The 23,422-nt window shown below is 36.5% G+C and overlaps 1 protein-coding gene across 2 annotated transcripts in view; it reads right to left on the bottom strand.

Annotated features, from left to right (window-relative positions):
* Window positions 1-17: 17 nt before the first annotated feature.
* Window positions 18-23,422, bottom strand: part of LOC122720459 (plastin-2) — a 36,147-nt gene continuing 12,742 nt past the window's right edge. Inside the window, exons 1-4 of one of the 2 annotated variants that reach the window (XM_043947202.1) lie at window positions 8,187-8,338; window positions 6,016-6,446; window positions 3,794-5,009; window positions 18-3,352 (exon numbers count right to left, since the gene is read on the bottom strand). In XM_043947202.1, the coding sequence (XP_043803137.1) occupies window positions 3,158-3,352; window positions 3,794-5,009; window positions 6,016-6,446; window positions 8,187-8,261 (1,917 nt within the window). In that variant the 5' untranslated portion in view covers window positions 8,262-8,338 and the 3' untranslated portion in view covers window positions 18-3,157. Of the gene's footprint in view, window positions 3,353-3,793; window positions 5,010-6,015; window positions 6,447-8,186; window positions 8,339-23,422 lie in introns of those variants that run through there. The other variant, XM_043947203.1, reaches the window with a different exon arrangement.

A 23,422-nucleotide genomic window follows, 5' to 3' on the forward strand; every position in this document is an offset into this window, starting at 1 on the left:
CAAGAATTCGCATTATCTTATTAGATAAATTTGTTTTTATTTAAATTACGGATACATTAAATTATATATCTACGGTGACCCACATACATACACACACGTTCATGTACGCACAGAACATCGTGTATATGTGAACGTACGCATTTTTCTTTATTTTTAAGAATTCATCAGCGATCATTGTAAGTTGAAATTACTGATTGACGAATCGATTAAAACGAATATACAGCGAAAGAAAATTTAGCTAATCGATGATCCGACATTTCTCTCGCGCGCATCTTTCTTCCTTTCTTTTTTTCCCTAATCTTACTTTTGCTTTGGAGGGGGAGGGGGGGGGGGAAGGGGAAGAGCAAAAATTTTTCTTTTCCTCGATTTAATCTTAAATCTAAAATTGCGCAGATTGCAAACGGCCCTCTTAAAAGATTACTCGACACTCACTCGAAATCACAAGAATAAACGCCATTCTTCAGCGTTTTTTTTCGATTAATCTTCTTCTTCTTCGTCTTCGTCCTTCGAATTCGATTCGTCTCCAATCAGAACGCACGGAATGTAATTTCGCATTCTGATTAGAGGGAAAAAATGCAGCCTGGTACGAATGTTATCTGTGGAATTGATAACAATTTAATATGCGATTTCGTTTAATCATTCATTATCAAATAATTATTATCCTTAATTAAGAAATGCGTATAACTCGTGTCTCGTCCCTTTAAGAAATTTTTCTTTTCTTTTTTTTTTTTTTTTTTTTCACTTCCATCCAAGAATGTTCCAAGCATCGATGAATTGCACTTTCGTTTAGTTCACCTCGTCAAGCTAAATCGATTAAATATCTGCCAGCTTCCTCCGCAACGATTCGATCCAACGATTCTTTAATCTTAATTTAATTGAGAACGCGTATACGATCGCGGTTTTATAAAAAGTTCGTTATAAATTCTCGAAACGTGGCGCGATTTCTAAAAAAACGTCTAAAAGTTAAACTTCGACATACAAATTTCTCGATAATAACACGATCGTGACGCTCTTATATAGCGCGTAAAATTTAAAAAAAAAAAAAAAAAAAAGAAACAAATATAAACGAATACAAAGATAAAGAGAGTTCAGTCGATTTGTTTTCCGCTTCGCTCGTTTCAGTTTCGAAAGAATGATTCGTCGAATAATTACGCTACCCGTTGTACGAGATGCAAACGTACACGCGCAAAAATAAAATTTTCGAAAGTTTGCTTTAAGTAGACTATTGCGCGAAAGTTTACTCTCCAATAGTAGAAATACCCTCGGTGGCCAACTCTCGAGAGTTTTACTCTAAGATATATTCTAGGGGATATACATCAGTACTCAGTGTGTAATCATATTGTACGCAAAAAACGCGTACGATCAAGAGGAACAAGCGTTGCTTCATCGTTCGCTGTATAAATGTGGGTTCTTCGAGGAAGAGCGATCGGTAAAACGCGCTTTGCTTGCGCTTCGTTATTTCTTCTTTTTCTTCTTTTTTTTTTTCTTTTTTTTTTNTTTTTTTTTTTTTTTTTTTTTCTTAAATACGTAAGTACGTTTCGCTCGAATCGATCGTTAAATATTGCGTCCAATCACGATTACGATTTCGATTAATTATAATGGCACGATTACAATGATCATTGTGCGTTCGTTTCGTTTTGTCGACGGTTCGAATCGGTTCACACACGGTTGTTTCGCCGATTTAAACGATCGGGTACAATAAAAGGTAAACGTGACACGTCACAGATTTACAGCAACGAAAGAAATATCGATTCTTGTATAATATATTTTTTTCCTTCTTTTCTTTAATTATTGCCTTCGATTGGTAATTTCTTCTCTTTTAAAATGCATCTAAACATCGTTTATATAACATTTTTAAAACTTATATCGTTCGATTAAAATTAAATATTCGGAAATAGATAGATACAAAAGTTTGGGATATATTTTTATGGAGATCAACTTGAAGATGAACATTGGAAAATGGTATCTCGCGGTGAAAGCTTTCTTTTCTTTTTTTTTTTTCTTATATATATATATAATTAAATACATTATTCGTAATTCTCCTAAGAATTTCCATTTTTCGAATTGATCCATTGATTGATTGATTGATCGAAGACTGATTGCCATTGTAAAGTTATGACAATTTCACATTCGCAGTATCAAATACGTGTACACATTTCAAACATATATAATATGATTTAAGAATGTAAATATAATATATATATATATATATATATGTATACATATATATATACATATAATCGACAATTTGAAAGCCACGTATATCCGGTATACGCGAATTATTTCGTTTCCATCGAGTTCTTTCGGTCTTTCGGATATATATATTACGGATATATGATCGCGTATCGATTTTTCCTTCTTTTCTTTCTGTGATCGATACAATTGAGAGACCGTTTGATCGATTTATACAAATCTTAAAAAAGATCACGATTATTAAAAATGAGACAAAGATATGATTGAAAGATCGGAGAAGGAGAATCCCCTTGTATCACAAGAGATACAAGATGAAGTACTTGACGTAAAACTCGTGATCGATAAGCGACGTACAAATCATTCAGATATTTTTCCTTTCCTACGCGAGAAACAAGAAAAAGTACGTATTATCTGAAACGTTACTCGTCATCATACAATCAATTTTTCACTTTATCCTTCGACTTTATGCCTCTTGTTCTCGCTCTACCTCTATCTAATAAAAAATAAAAATTCGAAATCATCGCACTTTGTGAAAATCACTCTCGTCCTCCTAATAATTACTCTCAACCCAAATCACGGCAAACGAAATGATCAGACGCATGAAACGCACTCCGCTTTTAATCGTCGTCCCTCTCCTCTCTCTATCAAGCGATTCCTCCCCTTCTCTCGTTTCCTTTTTTCCTTTCTCTCTCTCTCTCTCACACACACACACACGCGCGCACACATACACATACACACATTTTCTTTCGTTTTTTTGTTTGCTTTTTCTTTCTTTTTTTCTTTTTTTTTTTTTTTGCTCCTTTCGATTCGGAAAACAAGCCTACCCTAACCTAAGTTTATATACAAATTATTACGCTCGATAAAAGAGACACGGCGATACACCGCGACTCAGTCGACACTCAGTTCCTCCCGTGCACGTCGTGGAAAACGCGCGGGGACGTTTCGCGGACGTGGCGCGCCATTATTATTGGCTGTTGTTCATCACGTTATTCTGCTTCACGGAATCCATATTGGGGATGTAGTCCATCGCCATGAGGCAGGCGAACACCGTCATCACCATCTTCGGTTTCACCTCGGTTATGTCTTCTGGTAGCGCGTATACTCGCGCTCCGCATTTTCGGGCCAAGGATATCGCGTACTTCGCGTTGTCCAGGTTCTCCTGAAACAGTTGAACAGGAACATTAAAACATCTAGGTCGAGGGAATAGATCGATTTGCAAATTCGTTCGATTAGAAGTTCGATTCTTTATTCTTAAAGAAAAAGAAATGGAAGAAAACGATAAAACGTTTGAAAACCGATGGAAACGATTTTGAACATAGTGGAACGTAAAAACGTGAAGATAATAACTACTTCGATCCTATCTTTTTACTTTTCTCCTTTGAAACCCTTCTCGAGGAAAGAAAATCCGGAGGATAGAAACGGTGTACTAAAACGTCTCGGCTCGAGACGTTTACGAGGTCGTAACTCAGAAACGGCGGGATCGAGACCGGGTTGAAAACCGATAGGACGACGGTTTGGAACGTGGACGACTGTAAAAGTGAACGAAATCGACCGATTTGCAAAGGAATAACACGAATAATAAAGAAACAATCCGCGTTACCTCCTCGGTACCGCCCTCCTTCACCAGGTCGTAATTCACTGAACCTGGCTTGATGGCGTCGATAAGATCGATCACCACCTTGCCATCGGCTATCGACGAATCCTGGAACCCCTTGATACCGCTCGCCTTCCCTGCCGCCTGAAGCTTCGAGTTCACCCATTGGACGATCTCCTTCTCGACCAAGGTGCTTCCTTGGGTGCCGGCCAACGACGTGAGGATCGACAACGTGTACGACCTCATCAATTGCCAGATCAACGCCAGTGTCAACGTTGCGTTGCCATCGTTTATATCCTGACCCGCGATCCCCACCAACGAGAAATTCATCGTTTTCCCAAGCTCGACCGCGTAATTGCAGTTCTCCAACTTCTCCATGAACTTGCGCAACTTGGTGAACTTTTTGTGCACCCGGTTCCAATTCACCGTGCCCGGTTTGATGATGTCGTAAAGTTGGAAGATGACCAGGCCGTCGGCCAGGTCCGAGTACAGCCAGTTCACGTGGGGAACCACGCCCATCGAGTTCATCCAGTTACGATAGGTCTTCTCCTCCCTGGTCTCCTCCAACGATTCCAACCCTATGTTGTTCTCCGGCTTGTCCAACCCCGGATAATTGTTGAACATGTTGGCGACGAAGGCGAGATTCAGCTTGTATATGCCGTTCACCACGTCGCTCGGCGTCACGAAACTTCGGCAGCCGAGCTTGGCCGCCTGTTGCAGCATGATCTCGGCGCGGGATGTGTGATTCGGCTCCATCATTGCCTCGAGAGTGACGCCCGCCGTGTTGGGCGCGATCTGTTTGATGAGGTAGGTGTAGATCTCCGAGTCGGTGATGTCCGATTGGAAATTGTGACACCTTCTCACTATGCCGGCGTTCTCCAAGTGGTGGTTCACCCATCTGAGGAGGATCGACTCGGGGGAGAGCTTGAGGAGGTCCTCGATTCGCTCCCCGTCTTGCAACAGGGTGGCGAGGCCTGGACAATTCTCGAGGGTGATCTGGTTGAACAGGCCGATTCGAATGATCTGCCAGAGGAGGCCGAGGACAAGGTGGGGCGAGCCTTTCGTCAGGTCGTGGGCGTCTATGTTCACGATGTTGCACCCGATCGCCTGGGCCGACGAGAGGGCCAACGTTAGGTTCTCGTGTTTCTTGTACAGCGTTAGGCTCTTCTTGTTGATCGTTCGCTCGTCGATCGTGTCCGGGCAGGAGTGGTTGATTATTTTGCTGAAAAATAGAGCTTTTCACTAATCGGTATCAATGAGTCCGATTCAAGCGATTTAAATATTTGAAAATGCGATGAAAGAAGTAATTTGTAAATGTATGCAAAAGTTAATATAAACGTTTTTTATATCGTATCTTGATTTGTAATTCTCTAAGAAATTGCATATACTTTTGCAAAAACAATCTCCACAATCAATCTCGTAAACAGAAACGAGTTAAAAAAATTAATCAGTATATAAAATTTCGAATAAAGTAATAAAATTCGCAAGTTTGCCCATCTCTTTGTAAAAATATACTAAATATTCAAAGTTCGAATTAATCGAATCTTGAATAATCTGAATTCTCTAACAAATTTCCTTTTAAAAATATGAATTTGATTTATACGAATTCTCTAACAAATTTCCTCGTAAAAATATGAATTTGCCTAGACTTTTCCAATCTCCACAAACAATCTCGTAAACAGAAATGAGTTGAAAAATTAATCAGTATATAAAATTTCGAATAAAGTAATAAAATTCGTAGCAACTTTGCCCATTTCTTTGTAAAAATATACTAAATATTCAAAGTTCGAATTAATCGAATCTTGAATTCTCTAACAAATTTCCTCGTAAAAATATGAATTTGCCTAGACTTTTCCAATCTCCACAAACAATCTCGTAAACAGAAATGAGTTGAAAAATTAATTAGTATAAAATTTCGAATAAAGTAATAAAATTCGCAACTTTGCCCATCTCTTTGTAAAAATATTCAAAGTTCGAATTAATCGAATCTTGATTTATACAAATTCTCTAACAAATTTCCTCGTAAAAATATGAATTTGCCTAGACTTTTCCAATCTCCGTAAACAATCTCGTAAACGAGTTAAAAAAATTAAATAATTAAAATTTCGAATAAAGTTAACTCTAAGTAATAATTTAAATTTTGTTTTAAAAATTTACTCGAAGCAACTCATCGTCGATAAATAATGTAATAATCGATCGATAAATGAAAAAAAAAAATAAATGCATACCAAAGAAGAATGCCATCCTTGACCTTCTCGTACAAGGTCTTCCCTTCGGGGTCTATTGGCAGCAGGTGTTTGAGGTCAGGATCGTGCGACAAATTCGTGTTTATCCAGTCGCTGAAGGCGAGCTGTTCCTCCAGTCTAACCGAATGCGTGGTCCCCTCGCTCGACGCTTCCGAGATCCCTCCCAACGTTTCCAAATTCTCCTTTTTCGAGACCACCTGCTTGAACGTGGATCCCAATTCGTTCGCCTTCAACTCCTTGCAAAGTTTCTCGAACTCCTCGAACGACAATCGACCCTTGTGCTCCGACCTCTGTTTGTCGTCGTACTCCTCGATCATCTGCCGCACCTTGTATCCGGGCATCTTGAAGCCGCAGATGTCCAACGCGCTTCGCAACTCCGTAAGGTTGATGAAACCGTCCCCATTCTCGTCGATCTAACAAAAATAAAGCCTCTTCTATATTTTCTGAGAATGGTGACTTCGAGGTGTCTGAAGGATTTTTTTTTAGGATCTTCGAAACCTTTGGATGGATTTGATATTTTGGGAAAATAGTCTTGATTCCGTGGGATTCATTTATTCATTTATTTTTGGAATCTTCTAATTCGTTAGTTTAAGAGTGAGTTTCGATTCTTGAGGATTCAATATTATATATATTATAGGATTCTTGAAATTTTTTGATGATGAACGTTCTTGAGGATTCAAATCTTCAAGTTTTCGGATTCTTGGAATCTTCGAATTCGAATAGTTTAGGAGTTTTGGGTTTCGATTCTTGAGGATCAAATCTTTAAGTTTTCGAATTCTTGGAATCTTTTAATTCGCTAATTTATGAGTGGGTTTCGATTTTTGAGAATTCAGGTGTATCATAGGATTCTGGAAATTTTTAAATCACGTTCTTGAGGATCAAATCTTCAAATTTTCGGATTCTTGGAATCTTCTAATTCGTTAGTTTAGGAGTGGGTTTCGATTCTTGAGGATTCAAATCTTCAAGTTTTCGGATTTTTGGAATCTTCGAATTTTAGGACAAGATTTCGATTCTTAAGAATTCAGGTGTATTGTAGAATTCTTGAAATTTTTAAATGACGCTCTTGAGGATTCGAATTTTCGCGAATAATCTTGATTCTATAGGATTCAAATCTTCATTTATTTTCGGATTCTTGGAAACTTCGAATTCGCTATTTCAGGAGAGGATTTCGATTCTTGAGGATTCATAGGAAATTCTCGAATAATAATAAAAATAAAAATGAAAAAAATCTCAAGATTGGAATAGAAATAACGTTGCTTTTTAAATTTCCATCCATCGAGTATCCAATTGTTGTCTACCATTAATTTAAACCATTGTAACTTTCCAATTCGAATTAGCTCGGATTATTTGTTTAATCAGATTAATTCTATCTGATAATTCTAATCTAATGAAAATTCGATAACGGAATTACGGCGAAACAATTTCGGAAAAAAAAGTATCGCCTTAACTCGCGATCGCGTATCGCATATGTGATCAACGGAGGGAAATGTTTTTTATCGCGGCCGACTCGCGCCTCTCTCGACCAATCATATCTAGTCTGTCCGCAATAAAATTCTGCTCGCTAGTCTTTCAAGGAATGCAAGAATCGCGATTGTAAACGACGAACAATTTCCACGGAGAGAACAATACATCCGTGTCGGAATAATCGTCGGATGCGCTTTCTTGGAAAAACCTCGCATCGGGGTTAATCGACGGTTCATTGTGTTTCATTCACGGAGAGAATCGTGTCGCAGCGGTCGATTAATACCCATTCCGCATTTATCACTCTGAATCATTCGTAAGATTCGTACCCGTCGTATTCTCCCTGCTTTACCATCGAGTAGTAAAAAAATTCCTTTTCAATCGTATCGCTACGTCGACGTGTATAAAACAGCGTGTAAAAAGAGTTATTCGACGAGTTTTCAGCCTCACAATCGCGTTCGCCGATAAAAATTTCGAACGATTGATAAACCAAACGAATGAGTCACTCCGCTTCGTTTTCGAACACCTTTCATTCATATACTGTTCGTACGATATGAAAAGATCCGCGATTTTTTCTAAAAGCGGCCAGGATTCCACCACGTACGTATCTTTCACGCCCAATTCCCCGGATTAACCGATCCGATTGATCCGAAAATCGAGAATTTACGCGAAACGATGAATCTTCTACTCACTAGATTGAAGAAATCGGAGAAATCCTTGGAATATTCCTCGATAACGTCCCATTTTTCTATCTCGCGAAGCTCCATGATTGAGGAAGGCGAAACGAGAGGAGAACGCGATCAGGCGCGGTTACGATGCAACGACATACTGAAGATTGCATCTGGTCTTGCTTGTTATCACTGTTATCGTTCGATAAAAGGGAACGGTGAAGAAAAGAAATTCATACGATACCTTATCGACGCGGTGACATAATATCGTAGCGTTAAGTGACCGATTTTTCGATTGTTTGGAACTTTATTTGCATACGACAAATCATCACTCGATCGATTTATTCGTTTTGAAAATTTGTTGAATGTTTCTTTTTCTTTCTTTTTTTTTTTTTTTTTTTTTCTTTGAGTAAAGATTTGTCGGAAAGATATATCGTTTCTGCAGTGAAACGAGGAAATGGAATAATCTGTTGCGCGAAATTATTGAGTAACAAAACGATTAGAAATCGTTTGCCATTATTGACAGATCAAAAATGACGACACGACGACAAAAGATTACAACAAAGTGTCATTTTATCGGGATAAAAATGTTGCGATTAAACGACGAGTTAATTTTTTTATACATAATTGTTAATAAAACGCTAATAAATATCTAATAATCTCTTATCTTAAAAAAACTTCTAAAGCAATTAAGATACAAAAAGATATTTATACATATATATACATATATATATATATCCATAAAAGAATCCGAATGATATTCATTTGTGATAGTTTATCACAAGTTATTTATTTCATCTATCTTCCAAATAACTAATAATCACAATAATTAATAAGCGTTATTAAGAGATTAAAAGATCTTCATAATTCAACATTTTAAATTTAATCTAAATAACTTATCTCTCATCGTCTATTATACATATTCGAATTTTTATCAAATTTACGCGTTTTGAAAATCGAATTGAAATTCTCTGCTCGCGAGCAGAAAACTCTCGAAAGTTCGCAAAGTTCATTAATAAAGAGTTGTCGAGCGTGGATGTTGATCGACGAAAAACGATACGAGTCGTAACGCGAACCACGGCTTAATAAAACGAGAGCTCGAAAATAGTGAGAGAGAAGTCAAACGGAGCGCGTTGACCCGGCGAAATGCGCCACTTCGATCGTGGGTAATTCGTAACCGGGTCAACTTAGACGTACCTTCCCACCTATCCCACGTATTCCATCCCATCACGCCAGGATATCGATAACTGTCTCGTTTTTCACTTCGCGTTACACACGGTCCGATTCTCTGTATCAATTAGTATATAATGTTTCTCGTTATAATAACATACGGTGCAATCAGAGCATGCTCTCAGATGATTATAAAATTGCATAGAGTTGAACGGAAAAATCTTCCTTGTCCCATGTCCTTTCGCGTAAATCTTGAACGAATATTATAGTATATACGGTTAATAATGATTGAAATAGAAATATCTTTTTAAACGACTAACAAAGAGATAAGAAGAATTGGACTTTAGTTGAGATGTCGTGTCGTTCAAATCTATATATATATTCGACACGCATAATTTAACGATAATTTATTCCGCAGTTTGTAAATTTTAACGAGGGATTGAATTCCGGAAGCTCGAGAAAAAATACTAGAATCGTAAAAACCGTTCACGATTTATGTAACGTATTCTCGTCAGAATTTTTGAATTTCGAAACTTTTTAGATTTCAACGCGTTATTGAAAATACTCGATATCATCGTATTTTCACGAAAAAACATACAAGACACGTGAATTAATGGAGGGAAGTCATCTTTCGTTTATTACATTACAGAAACATCACACGAAAGATACATCCTCGTATCTAATCGTTCTTCCCGAGAAATGAAATCCGTCGAGAATTTTATCACCTTTAGCAATATTTTAATAAAAATCGGATTTCATCGAAGAATTCCAATAAAGTATGGAAGACGCGAAAAGTGCATCGTCTCCTGCCGTTGATCATCACAGAATTCATCGAACATCTGGCCATCCTCCGACGGGAAATCGATCGACGAATCGTCCGTCTCATTAGCAAATGTGTCGACTTAAAAACCTCTCGTTGCTCGCCTCGAAAAAGTAACGTGGAACTGGCGTAAATAAGAGTACGCATCGGTCGTAAACTGGATAAGAGAGGGCCGAACGTGAGAGAAGCGACGACAGCGTTGCCACGCGAGGACGGCAAACGAACGAGGAAGGCAAACGGAAAGAAAACAATATTGCGCGCGTTACGGTGTGGCGTGGCGTGGTTGTTGTGCAAGCCGAGTTATGCATTTACTCAAGCTTGAAACGCCTACCGGTTGCTCGCACCGCCTCTCTATGCTCTCCCCGACTTTCTCGAATTCTATGGTGTGCGACGATCGGCCGCGATCCGCCAAGGGATTGCAGCCGCATTTTTGCATACGAAACGCATCGCCGTTCCCCTCGTGGCATCCGGAAGGCCACGAGTCGATAGGAGAATGCTCGAGAATCGTTTCGCATCGAGCACTCTATTTTACATTTACCAACGATCGATGGAGATACTTTTATCGGTGATCCGTTGTCGACCAATTATCTTCCATATTACGAAAAATGTTACGGTTTTATAATGTGACACGATAGCTTGGGAAATCGATATTTTATTATTTTATTTTTATTACACCGTTTCACGGTGATTCGAATGGGAACAATTCATGGAGAAATTTTATCGATTTTTAAGATTTGTTCTTAATAAATTATCTTTCATATTACGAAAAAGTTACAGTTTTATAATAGCTTGGGAGATCGATTATTTTATTTTACTTTTGGACACGTTTCACGGTGGTTCGAATGGGAACAATCATGGAGAAATTTTATCGATTTTTAAGATTTGTTCTTAATAAATTATCTTCGATATTATGAGAAAAAGTTATAGTTTTATAATGTAATACAATAGCTTGGGAAATCGAGTATTTTATTTTACTTTTATACGCGTTTCACGGTTGTTCGAATGCGAACAATCATGGAGAAATTTTATTAGTGATTTGTTGATGTTATCGATGAATTATCTTCGACAAGGAGTGGTTTACAATTTTATAACTCGAGTAAATGTAGTATAACTCGAGAACTTTTTTTTTTATATTTACGGTGCTCGAACAATGGTGAAGAAATTTTATTATTTATATAATTCATTTATATACCGTGAATATATATCGATATTTACACAAGAATATATTTTAAATATCGTATCGTGTTTTTGGAAAACGAGATTTTATCTCAAGGCAAATTTTATTTTATTTGAAAGAATATTTTTTTTTTTTTAATAGAAATCACGATGTTGGAGGATATCTTATTACGAATACAAGTCTTGTTTAACTGTACAAGACCAAGATTCGAGGCAAGTTTTATTTTTTTTTTAGATGGAACTGTATATTCTCGTTCAACTAGGCGTGGAGCTCATCCCAATGAGACGAATTCGTTGACCTACGATTACAATTGGTCTTTCAAGGTCTTGAGTTTCTAACAATAAGATTTTCCTTCTGGCGAGATTTTTTTTTTTTACTTCAGACAGAAAAGAAATTGTTGCATTCACGCATTGCACAATGATTTCCCTAAATTTTAATTTTTCCTTAATACATCTTTGCCGCGTTTCTTCTTGCAATGAATGAGGTTTCAATTTTTCAAGGCATTACGAATTCATTTCGTAAATAATTTATATTCGTATTCGAACACACGAGCGCGATTGTATCTCTCCGCATGGCGTTTCGGAGTAATGAGTGCAAAAAGCAAAAACACCGCGCTGTGTAATGACTTTCTCGAGTTTTTTGTTGCTCGACCGTTCCGTGATCTCATACGGCTGGAATTATACAAAGCCACGATATTATTGTGGCCAACACACTCCTCTTGCTCAGCTAGGAGCAAATGCAAATCGAGATTCGAATCTCGAGACTCGTAACGGAATTCCTCGTGTATTTGCTCGAAAATTTTAATCATTTCATTCATTTCATTCGAAATCCATTTTCTCTCCGCGCTTTATTCCAATTGCATTTCGAAGAGAACGCTTTTCGCGCGAATGAAACAGCTCTTAATAATTTTTTCATAATTTACAACGATAAAGGATTGATGCGCAACGCGGATGTGTCGCACGATCGTTCGAGGAGCGAACGACACGTTGGTTGTTTAGTCTGAAGACTCGATTGCGTACGGAGATAGTGCATAATACGTGATAATTTAGAGACGGGGACTTGTTTCAGAATATGAATTTATCAAGGTCAAAAGAAAAAAGAAAAATAATTATTTATGATACATGTGTGATAGAGGGAATACGATAATACGAATGAAACGCGTGTGATTGGAAACGAAAGAAAACAAATCGGGTATTTAATCTGAAGAATTGTTTGCAATTGGAAAACGATTCAAAGGATGCATGAGATCATATATTTATGCAACTCAGATATCGCTTCGAGAGTAAAATTTATCAAGGTCTCGAGGAAAATCACAAAATAATTCAACATCGTACAATCAAATTTCTTTTTTCAAAACACGTATCAATTAACTATCTTAATATTCGGGAAATTTGTTCTTGAAGAGTTCGAATATCTTCTCTTCAAAAGTACGTAGCGATTAAATATTCAGAAAGAATTCTTTTCTTCATCCCTGCAAAAATTTAAAATAATTATCATTTTTTAAAACACATATCAATTCATTACTTCAATTCAAAATTTCTTTTCTTTTCAAATCGCATATCAATTAATTATCTCAAATATTTAGAAAACTATCTTCAAAGAATTCAAAGAAACTTTCACTTTTGCAAGAATTTAACACAATATCTATTTTTTCAAAACGTGTATCAATTTTAATTAAAAGAACATATTATATTCTTCAAAATCACCTAACCAATTAATTATCTTAAGAATTTAAGATAATTCCACATCAATACCTATAACCTAACTTTCTTCATTACTTTAATCATTAAGAATTTCTAGAAAACTATATTCAATACCTCTATTTTTTCAAAACTATGAAACCAATTTTAATCACCTCCAATGTTAAAAAAAAATCTATCCTTAAAAGAATATATATATATACCTTAACAATCCAAAAATTTAATATAATTCCAACATCTGTAACCCACTTTTCTTCCAAATACATACCAATTAATTATCTCAAATATTTAGAAAATTATCTTCAAAGAATTCAAACTTTCACTTTTGCAAGAATTTAACACAATATCTATTTTTTCAAAACGTGTAATTTTAATTAAAAGAACATATTATATTCTTCAAAATCACCTAACCAATTAATTATCTTAAGAATTTAAGATAATTCCACATCAATACCTATAACCTAACTTTCTTCATTACTTTAATCATTAAGAATTTCTAGAAAATTATATTCAATACCTCTATTTTTTCAAAACTATGAAACCAATTTTAATCACCTCCAAGGTTAAAAAAAAATCTATCCTTAAAAGAATATATATATATATATATATACCTTAACAATCCAAAAATTTAATATAATTCCAACATCTGTAACCCACTTTTCTTCAAATCCCATACCAATATTACCTCGAATATTCAAATAAAAAAAAAAAAAAACCTCTCCCCAAAGAGAAGTGCTCAAACTTTCCAAGACACGCATTTCTCTCCCGTACCCGCGCTTCTCTAATTTCCCTCCATCGAAAACCAAGTGTCCCGCGATTTCTCTTCAAGATATCGTAGAAAAGGTCGCGAAGGGCGCGCGTACAGGTATCGAGTGTCTAGTCGAGGCTTCAGCACGTTCCTCGGGGACGATGAACGAAGAGTATTGGGTTGGACGGACACCCTGTAGACGCGGGTGCTCACCCGGGGTCAGACCTTACTCACTAGCTCTCTCTCTCTCTCTCTCTCTCTCTCTCTCTCTCTCTCTCTCTGGGCTCGCTTTTATCCTGAGAACTGGTTTCACCGGCGTCGCATTGCGCTCTCCCTTCCCTCTCTCGCTCTCTCTCTCTCCCTCTCGTACCCTGTTAGGAAATCACGATTGAATTACCCGGGGAGGGGAAAGAGAGAGAGAGAGAGAGAGAGAGAGAGAGAGAAAAAAGTGGGATCCGGTGTTGTGTTTGTACTTTAAAGAGTGTACTTGCGTTGCGCTAATAGAGAATCTGGACCGGGGCAGAAGAGGGCACGACGGTGAGGTATTGGCCTTAATGCGGCATAATAACCCCTGCCTTATTTCTTAATCTAGAGGATGATCGTGTTCTGGTACGAGATGCGGCGAGCTAGGCTAGGAAATTAATCCATCGTGCATCGACACCATCGTATTTTTGTATCGGGTATATATGTGTGGGAAATATTTATGGAATCATTCGAACCGATGATTCGTACGTTCGAAGGAAGAAAAATATTATTGATAATTCAATATATCGTTGTTACTTTATTTCCCAACAGCCAAATCGTGGAACATTTTGAATAATAGTTGAATAATTAAGCGGTTGAAACTGGACTACGATATATATACTACTAATTGTATATATATATATATACATTCCGATGCTCGATCTATAGAAGAAATACTATAATATCCTCTTCCAGAAATTACATACTTCCATAATTATGTAAATCAGTATACGTGTAAATACAGGAATATTGATAGGTAGCCCTCTAATGACATCGTGTAAAATAATAATTATGTAAATTGATATACCGGTAATAACCGGTAATCAAGAATCTGGAATAGAAAGAACAGGTGGAATTGTGATATGTTTAATAAAAACATATGTGTATATGTTTAAAAAAAAAATGTGATCGATTCCTAATGACCGATCGATTAAATTATACGATTACTTTACAACCCTTCCCCTTAAAAGATCGAGGAAACGAATCCGTGATAACGATTCAACGTCGATAAAACGAGAAAGGAGAAAATCGAGAGCGAGCGAGTATGAAGTCATCGCGACGAAACGTACGTTAAAAAAAAAAGAAAAGGAAAGGAAAGAAAAGAAAAGAAAAGAAAAGGATTCCTCGGTAAAGCGATATCGTTAATTGAAGAGAGGGAGGAGAGAGGATTCAAGTACAAGGTGTACACCGTGCGTTCCAGATTTCGATCGTTTGAGTCAACTGGTTTCCTTGATCTCAAGGTGGCGCGGACAGAACCCACGTCACGATGAGATTCCACCTACGTGGAACACGTGCGTTTGTTCTCCATCGAGGCGAGCCAAGCCAAGCCAAGCTTCGGATGGACTCGGGTTTTACTTGGTGACGGATTCTAATTGCGCAATCGTAATGCGCAGTCTCTATACCATCGATATAGACGCATATATCTTTATAAATAAAAAGAGATTATCTTTGCCGAGGTAAAGTTTTATTGTTATTCCTTCTTTCAAGCTTTGCATCGTACGAAAGTCTGTTATCACACGGGATAAACAGGTTTTTCTATAAATCGGATAACGCGTGTAATAGAATTTTTTTTTTTTGTTTGAGGTCGTAAGAGTTCATATTAAGAGTGGATTCTTTTCAATCGGATTCAATTTTTTATCTCGAGTAACGAAGATATATGATTTTGAATAATTGTCATGGAATGTACATGTGTGAAGGATCTCACAAGTCGACCAAGTGTAAATTGAATCAATTGAGTTAAATAGATAGATAATTATAATAAAGAGATGTAATTGATCTAAAAAAAAAATATCATTTACATCGATTGTCTTCCGAATCCTTCGATATATCATATTACAAGAATATTACAATTGTTCGGGTAACAAAGGTCTCAAATTCGATTAATACCGACTGTAATTGTTCTTGTACGCACGTGTTGCGAAACGAAAGATAATCTGATTCACTTTTACGAAAAAGTGACGTACGAAAAGTTTCACGAGTGACTTTATGATAAGCATCGTGATTTCACGAAAAATCGTATCGTAAAATGGTAAGAAAAGTTAGGGTAAAGATTGTAATCGTTCCCGCGGCACACCTACTAATTGCAAAATACGGATCAGACGGCGATATAAATGATGGTTGAGAGATTGAGTCATCGTCGGTTTCGATCCATAAGATTTGCTGGAATTTTTTCGATTGTGCGAACTCCTTCGACTTCGCCTCCTCGTGAACACGACTTGACTTATCGCACGGGGAATGGAGATAAAACGCAATTAGACTTAATTAGAATGCGAACGAAGGCTTGTGGTTAGCAGTCTAATGCGGAAAAAATAACTGTATAGTCCACCATCGGACGGTAAAATTCCTTGGAACAATGCTACTCGTTTAAAACTTTCTTCATTTATCTATATGTAAGTTTCGAAGAGGAAAAGTCACTCGAATATTGCTAATTATTGATTTAAATGTATATAATATATATATATGTTACGTACATGACTTTGAATTCCGTAGAATAATTATCATAGATATTAAAATGAATATTTGAAAATTTGCATACTATGTAACTATGAATGAGTAAAGAAATTTGAAAAGCTCGATATATTCGATATCGATAGATAAATAATTTTAAAAAGTGAAACAGATATTCTAAATCTCTAAAATCACGATTAAAATCTCCATAATTTTTTCGTGGAACCTTATAAAGTCATTTAAATTTTGTATCTTCTGGTAGAATTCTTGAATATTTGGAAGATTTCTCTAACTCTTGATAATCGTTTCTGACATGTCCCGAAACTTTGAAATCTCTCTCTCTTTCGTTAAAATCTTTCAAAATAATTTAACTTGGAAAAGATCTTTTCACATTCTGTGAGACTCATGAAAGATCGTAAGTGTAATGAACCTTTTTGAAAAACTTCTTCCATCTTTCTAAGAAAGATAGGTCAAGCGATTCATACTTCTCGACTTCAACTTTCGTGACAGAACAATATTTCTTTTCCAATCGCGAATATATTCCAAAAAAAAAAAAAAATAATCATTAAACGTGACAACGATCAAACAACCTGACATCGAAACGTCGAAAATGTCGTTCGAAACGACAAATTGATGGCAAACCGAGTTGGAATATTCCGTGATCGATTAATTGTTTCGCGAATCGTTCGACGAAATAACAGTTTTCGCAACGAATCGTGATTTTTTTTTTTTTTTCGTCACCGAGTTTAATTTATATGCGGCAGATTGCACGATGCGTTGTCACGCGGAATAAATTACGGCCACGTTTTACATCGCCGCTGAAAGCTCGGCGATGATCCTTAATGGGCGCCACGAGAGTGTAAAAAGTTTGCCGGTCGCTTCGAAGTTGGCTCAAGTGGTGATAATTGAACGAGCGAATCGTTCTTGAAGAATACGTTGACGCCATACGTTTAATCTAATTCCGTTGATATTTTGCCTATCTCTTGTCGCCATATGGCGAACTCGAACTTCCATAATCGTTGTGCAACTATGCAGATTTTCTGCAATTGATAATTTTACGTACTCTTTACACGTATAATATATTAAAATAATCCTTTAAAAGTAATAATTGTACTATGTTGAATGATCATCCTTAACTTTTTACATTCCATAGTACAATTTTAAAAGTAAAACGAAAAAAGATAAATCGAAATTGAGGTAAGTCGTGATGTAAATACATTTAATTTTAAAATAATGATTTTCCATGTGGGCCGAGTAAACGATTCACAGACGAGTAATTTCAATGCTCATTGCCGATAAAAAAAAAAAGAACCATCGAATTAAAAATTTGCGCAACGCAAAAATTAGAAATTAGGAAAATACTGGTCTAGAATTCGAAGTAACTAAATTACCAACTACAAAACACACACACACACGTGCACGCACGATAAGCCAACTTCCGTAATTCCACTAAAATTTCCACGATAAACGATACCGCATTAAAATTACCATACATTATTTTCTTCGGAGAGGACAAAGCCAAGAGCGCATGCCACCTCTTTTGTCGCAGCCACGTTATAAGGCCAAGACAAAGGACACTCGACGCATGAATATTCCCTCTTACGTAATTCAACCTTTTTCCATCTCTTCGTACGTACATATTCCCCGAACGTTGCATATTCAACGACACGAACGATCCTGCAAACCTTCGATCGTGGAATACGCTGTTCGAGCACGTCATGGATTAAGAGGAAGACCAACTAGTGTTTTTCACCACCACACGCGTGTCTACCACGCTTAAGCATCATAGCTCGCGTATTCTAACCTCGAAATACGCGATCTTACACGAGAATCACAATGCATAGCAGTACTGAGTGTCAATGTTGCGCGCGCAACCGATTCGGAATCCTTGTTCAGACGATTATTAACGATCGATTATTGCGATCGACTAACTCGTCGTCGATCAAATCGTTCCTTCGTTTCATTGTCGAACGAACGATCCGCGTCCTCCTCCTCCACGAGGTGAAGAAGAACGTTTCGCCACGACTTTCGCGTTACGCGGCGCTCGAGTCGCGCGCGTGATTTGATTTACAACAGCGGCGAAAGTGACCAAGGTTAACGATACCGATCAATTACCGGTACAATTAATCGACGGATAATGAGATAACGCGCGCTGTGAATGCCAACTGTTTCCTCTAATCCCCGGCTTTCACCTGTTTCGATATCGATCGCCCGATTTGCACGTATCCTCGCCTGTGTTTCCTTAACGAGGGAAATCGATTATGGTATTTGCAATCGAGTATGATAGGGGCGATCTATCTTTCGAATTAGGTGCTGATTATTACTCTGTGAAAAATGTATATTGTGATAAAATTCAATATAAAAGTTTTATTTCGCGTAATAACGTCGAATTGAACAATTAAAACGTGCAAAGAGAAAAATATAAATTGGCTGATTTTGTGGGGGATAGATAATGAGTTGCAATAAGTAAGAAATTGTGTTTCTATATCACCTATATTATTATCGTTAATGATGGGTAAGCAAAATAATGCTAAATAACTTTTGCTCGTCAAAACTGACTCTGGATTATTAATAATATCCCTTTAGAAAAATTGATTAGAAAAATTGCCTCGAACATCGAGAAAATTAAATCTCTGAAGTCCGCGCGGTCAATAAATACGAGGACAAAGTTCAAGGAAAGTTCGTTTGAACTTTTTGCAGAGTAGCATTAAATGTTGCACATCTAAGATGAAGCAATTGTTTTTTTTTTTTTTTTTTTTTCTCCCTGGAGAATACACGTATCTCGTATCCTCGTACTCCAATTTTGGTTGCACGGTTGAGATGTAATAAATACAATTCGAAAGTAGAACGCCTTGAACCCTACGGTATACGACTTACGTTAAGGTAACTAACCCGTCGTTGGAACTAGTTTCTGCTTGCGCGGAAAATGGGACAAAACTCGGTGTAACGTTCAATTTACTCCGGCCACTCGATCTTGCTCTCTAAAGTGCAAACACTGGCCAGTAAAGCCGGTTGGAATTGGGCTATTAGCTAATTCTAGTATTCCAGGGTTGTACTACGGAACGTATATCGTAACAGTGAGCAAGAAACTTGAAAGTCTGAGGCTCGTGAAAGGTGTGCCAGCTTTGATGTTGGACACAAGCTTCGAGTTATTTATTAAACGTTAACGCGACTATATGTTTTGCGTTAAATGGCAATTTCACGATCGAGTTCGCACGCGTGTTTGCTCGTTTTAACTTCTTGAAAGATCGATTTATCACGGGTGGGAAAAGATGGGTAATTATTTTTTATTTTTTATTTTATATAAATATATATATATATATATATTTTTTTTCGAAGATAATAATAATAATAAACACACGCGTGTTGTATCAATTTATTCTTCGGTAATTTTCGTTCTTGGAAAAAAAGAAAAAAGAAAATTGGGTATTATTGTGGGTATTATTTCTTCGAGGAGAGGTTAATGAAGTGGGTTCAAGATAATTGTATGGACAAAAGGAGGCACGAGGTTGATGTAGAAAATTTCTTTCATTTCGATGATTGCAAAAATCATTTATTTATATTTCTCATTCTCTCTGGGATGATGAATAAGTTGGAACTAAGAATACCACGGAAAGATAACGGTTCATGCATCAATAGCAAGCGATAAGTTATTCTTCGATTATTTATTTCTTTTTCTTCTTTAAAGATAAAAAATATAAATTTGCGAATGATTAACTGTTGTTTGAATTAAAAGAAAAAAAATAAACAAGAGATCGATGAAAAAAACTCGAGATAATTATATTAATAAAAGAAGGGATACGATGATACGATAAAGAAAATTTGTTTCCTTATGTGAATCTTGCGAAACAATCAACAAATCACGAGAGACTGACGAGTCAAATAAAACATTCCATTCGCCGACAAGAAATCGCTACGCGTTGCTATTAATATCAAACTTCAATAACTTCAATAACTTCGCGAATTATCATTCTCTTCAATCGTGCAACGATCCTCTATCCGTCCAATACCATAAATCAACTCTTCCCAATAGCGACAATTGAATTATTCAACGAAATAAGGCCGGATAAGGTCCTATAAGGTTTCTATACCGAGTTTTTCCCAAAGGGTGTGTTACGGGTGCACAACGCACGGTGATCCAACAAATGTGATCCAACAAATTCTCAGCTTACGCGTCTACTCGAAGAAGCGAGATCGGTGACGGTGAGTCAGTCAAGCTCGCATTCTTCCAAGTGCGATCACCTCTGATTTTTTTTCATTTCTCGATGCGCTCGCAGGACCTCCTTATACGTGCATACGCCTCTAAACATAAACCAACCGCTGCTTCCCTCTGTCCCACGGGACCCTCCCTTCATTCATTACTTCGCGCACGTTCGGCGCGACAATCGTGTTCCACCGATTTAATTTACGTGCACATTGTGTTTCCTCCAGTGTTCCTCCAGGGAATTTAAGGATCACGTTCGCTTCGAATCTTTCAAACCTCGGTTAGTTTCCTCGGAAAATTATTATTTTTCCGATTGGAGGACATCTAAGGATTTGTTAGGATTTTAAATCTTGATTATTTTCGAAAAAATTTGGGGTGTTCGAGGAAATTTAAGAATCAATTTTCCTTCGATCTTTTAAACTTCGACTTTCTTTGGAAAATTATTATTTTTCCAATTGGAGGACATCTAAAGATTTGTTAGGATTTTAAATCTTGATTATTTTCGAAAAAATTTGGAGTGTTCGAGGAAATTTAAGAATCAATTTTCCTTCGATCTTTTAGACTTCGATTTTCTTTGGAAAATTCTTATTTTTCTAATTGGAAGATATCTATATCTATTTGTTAGGATTTTAAATCTTGATTATTTTCGAAAAAATTTGGGTAAATTTAAGAATCAATTTTCCTTCGATCTTTTAAACTTCGACTTTCTTTGGAAAATTATTATTTTTCCATTGGAAAACATCTAAGGATTTGTTAGGATTTTAAACCTTGATTATTTTCGAAAAAATTTGGGATGTTCGAGGAAATTTAAGAATCAATTTTCCTTCGATCTTTTAAACTTCGACTTTCTTTGGAAAATTATTATTTTTCCATTAAAGAACATCTAAGCATTTGTTAGGATTTTAAACCTTGATTATTTTCGAAAAAATTTGGGGAAATTTAAGAATCAATTTTCCTTCGATCTTTTAAACTTTCTTTGGAAAATTCTTATTTTTCCAATTGGAGGACATCTGAAGATTTGTTAGGATTTTAAACTTCAGTTATTTCCTCGAGAAAATTTGGAATATTCGAGGAAATTTGAGGACTAAGTTTCCTTTGATCTTTTAGACTTCGACTTTCTTTGGAAAATTCTTATTTTTCCAATTGGAGGACATTTAAAGATTTGTTAGGATTTTAAACTTCGGTTATTTCCTTGAAAAAATTTGGGGTTTCGAGGAAATTTGAGGACCAAGTTTTCTTCGATCTTTTAGACTTCGATTTTCTTTGGAAAATTCTTATTTTTTCAATTGAAGAACATCTAAAGATTTGTTAGGATTTTAAATCTCGGTTATTTCCTCGAGAAAATTTGGGGAATTTAAGGGCAAAGATTCCTTGGATTTCTTGAATTTCTTATTTTTCTGATTGGAGAATATTTTCTGCTTGGAATAGCAAAGAAAGGAATTATAACAAATTTCTTTAATCACTTTTAAATTTAATTCATCAAAGTTCTCTTGGAAAATTTTTTCTAACGTTTCACATTCAAATAAAAATTGAACATTTTATATAAAAGACATTCATTATACTCAACGCAATATTCGAAAAATTAATCTCAATTTTCAAAGGAAACAGAAGAACTAAATTACGAATTAATCGCTCATCACGAATGAAAAATATAAACACATGGCTAAAATTTATAAATACGATAAGACAAGTTTCAACTTACGCGACATCCTACTTTCAACATCCCCTCCTCCATTCATCTCATCCATCGTACCAATTCAACTAACAACAACAGTGGAACAGTGTCGAACAATTAAACAATTAATCGAAGAGAAACGTGTCGCATCGATACGAATTACACCTCGCTCAACCTACAAGGATTAATTACACGCTGCCAATTAACGTGGCCGCGACGTTTTGCGCAAGCAAACTCCACTGACATCGGATAATAGTTTGGTCGAGGTTTCGCGAACCTGTCGCGGTAATTTAACGCTCCTCGATTCAGAGGCACTTTCCGCTTGCGACATCGCGGTCGACGAGCTGACGAGGCTGAAAAGTTTCCATTCCATGAAAACCTCGGCTATCGAGTAAACGCCATCCATAAAACGAGAGGCATTCGATGGAAACGCCGCAATCCGAACGATTGCGATGCGATTTTAATCGGAGAATAATCGAATAATTCGTGGAACGGAGGAGGATGATCATCGCGATTCGCCAAGTCATATTCTTTCCAATTTTAACGAGAGTCGAAGAAAGAGGAGAGAAAAATAAGAGAAAATAAATATATAAATTTAATATAATTTTTAATATAAATTTTTAATAAAAAATATTTTTAATATAAATTTAATATAAATTACTCTAAAATTACTCTAAAAATACACTCTGTGTGTGATGATAAGCTTTTAATTCGACGAGTTAATGAATTAGTTCTCGAGTGGATTAATACAGATACAAATGGGGTTGATCGATTAACAGGATACGATTTTGTAAAAATGTTTACGAACTAGCAGAGGGATGAAGGTTATGATGCGCAGTTCACTTTGAAGAAACTTGGAATTGTCGAAAATTTCCAAAAAAGGAAGCGTGGAATTTCGCGTCGATGAATAATACTTTTGGAAAGTTTGAGTCTCGGTCGAGCAACAAGTTCCTGGAAACTGACGATCATTGTTCCGTGCAATTAGCATTTACTATTTCCCACTATTCTTGGAACGAGAGCGGCTGATTAATTATACGTACATCTACGTGTTAATAGTGCGATTTTTTTTTTTTTT

This window comes from Apis laboriosa, unplaced genomic scaffold, assembly GCF_014066325.1.
Source record: "Apis laboriosa isolate Shangri-la unplaced genomic scaffold, ASM1406632v1 scaffold12_cov154, whole genome shotgun sequence".
Lineage (NCBI taxonomy): Eukaryota > Metazoa > Arthropoda > Insecta > Hymenoptera > Apidae > Apis > Apis laboriosa.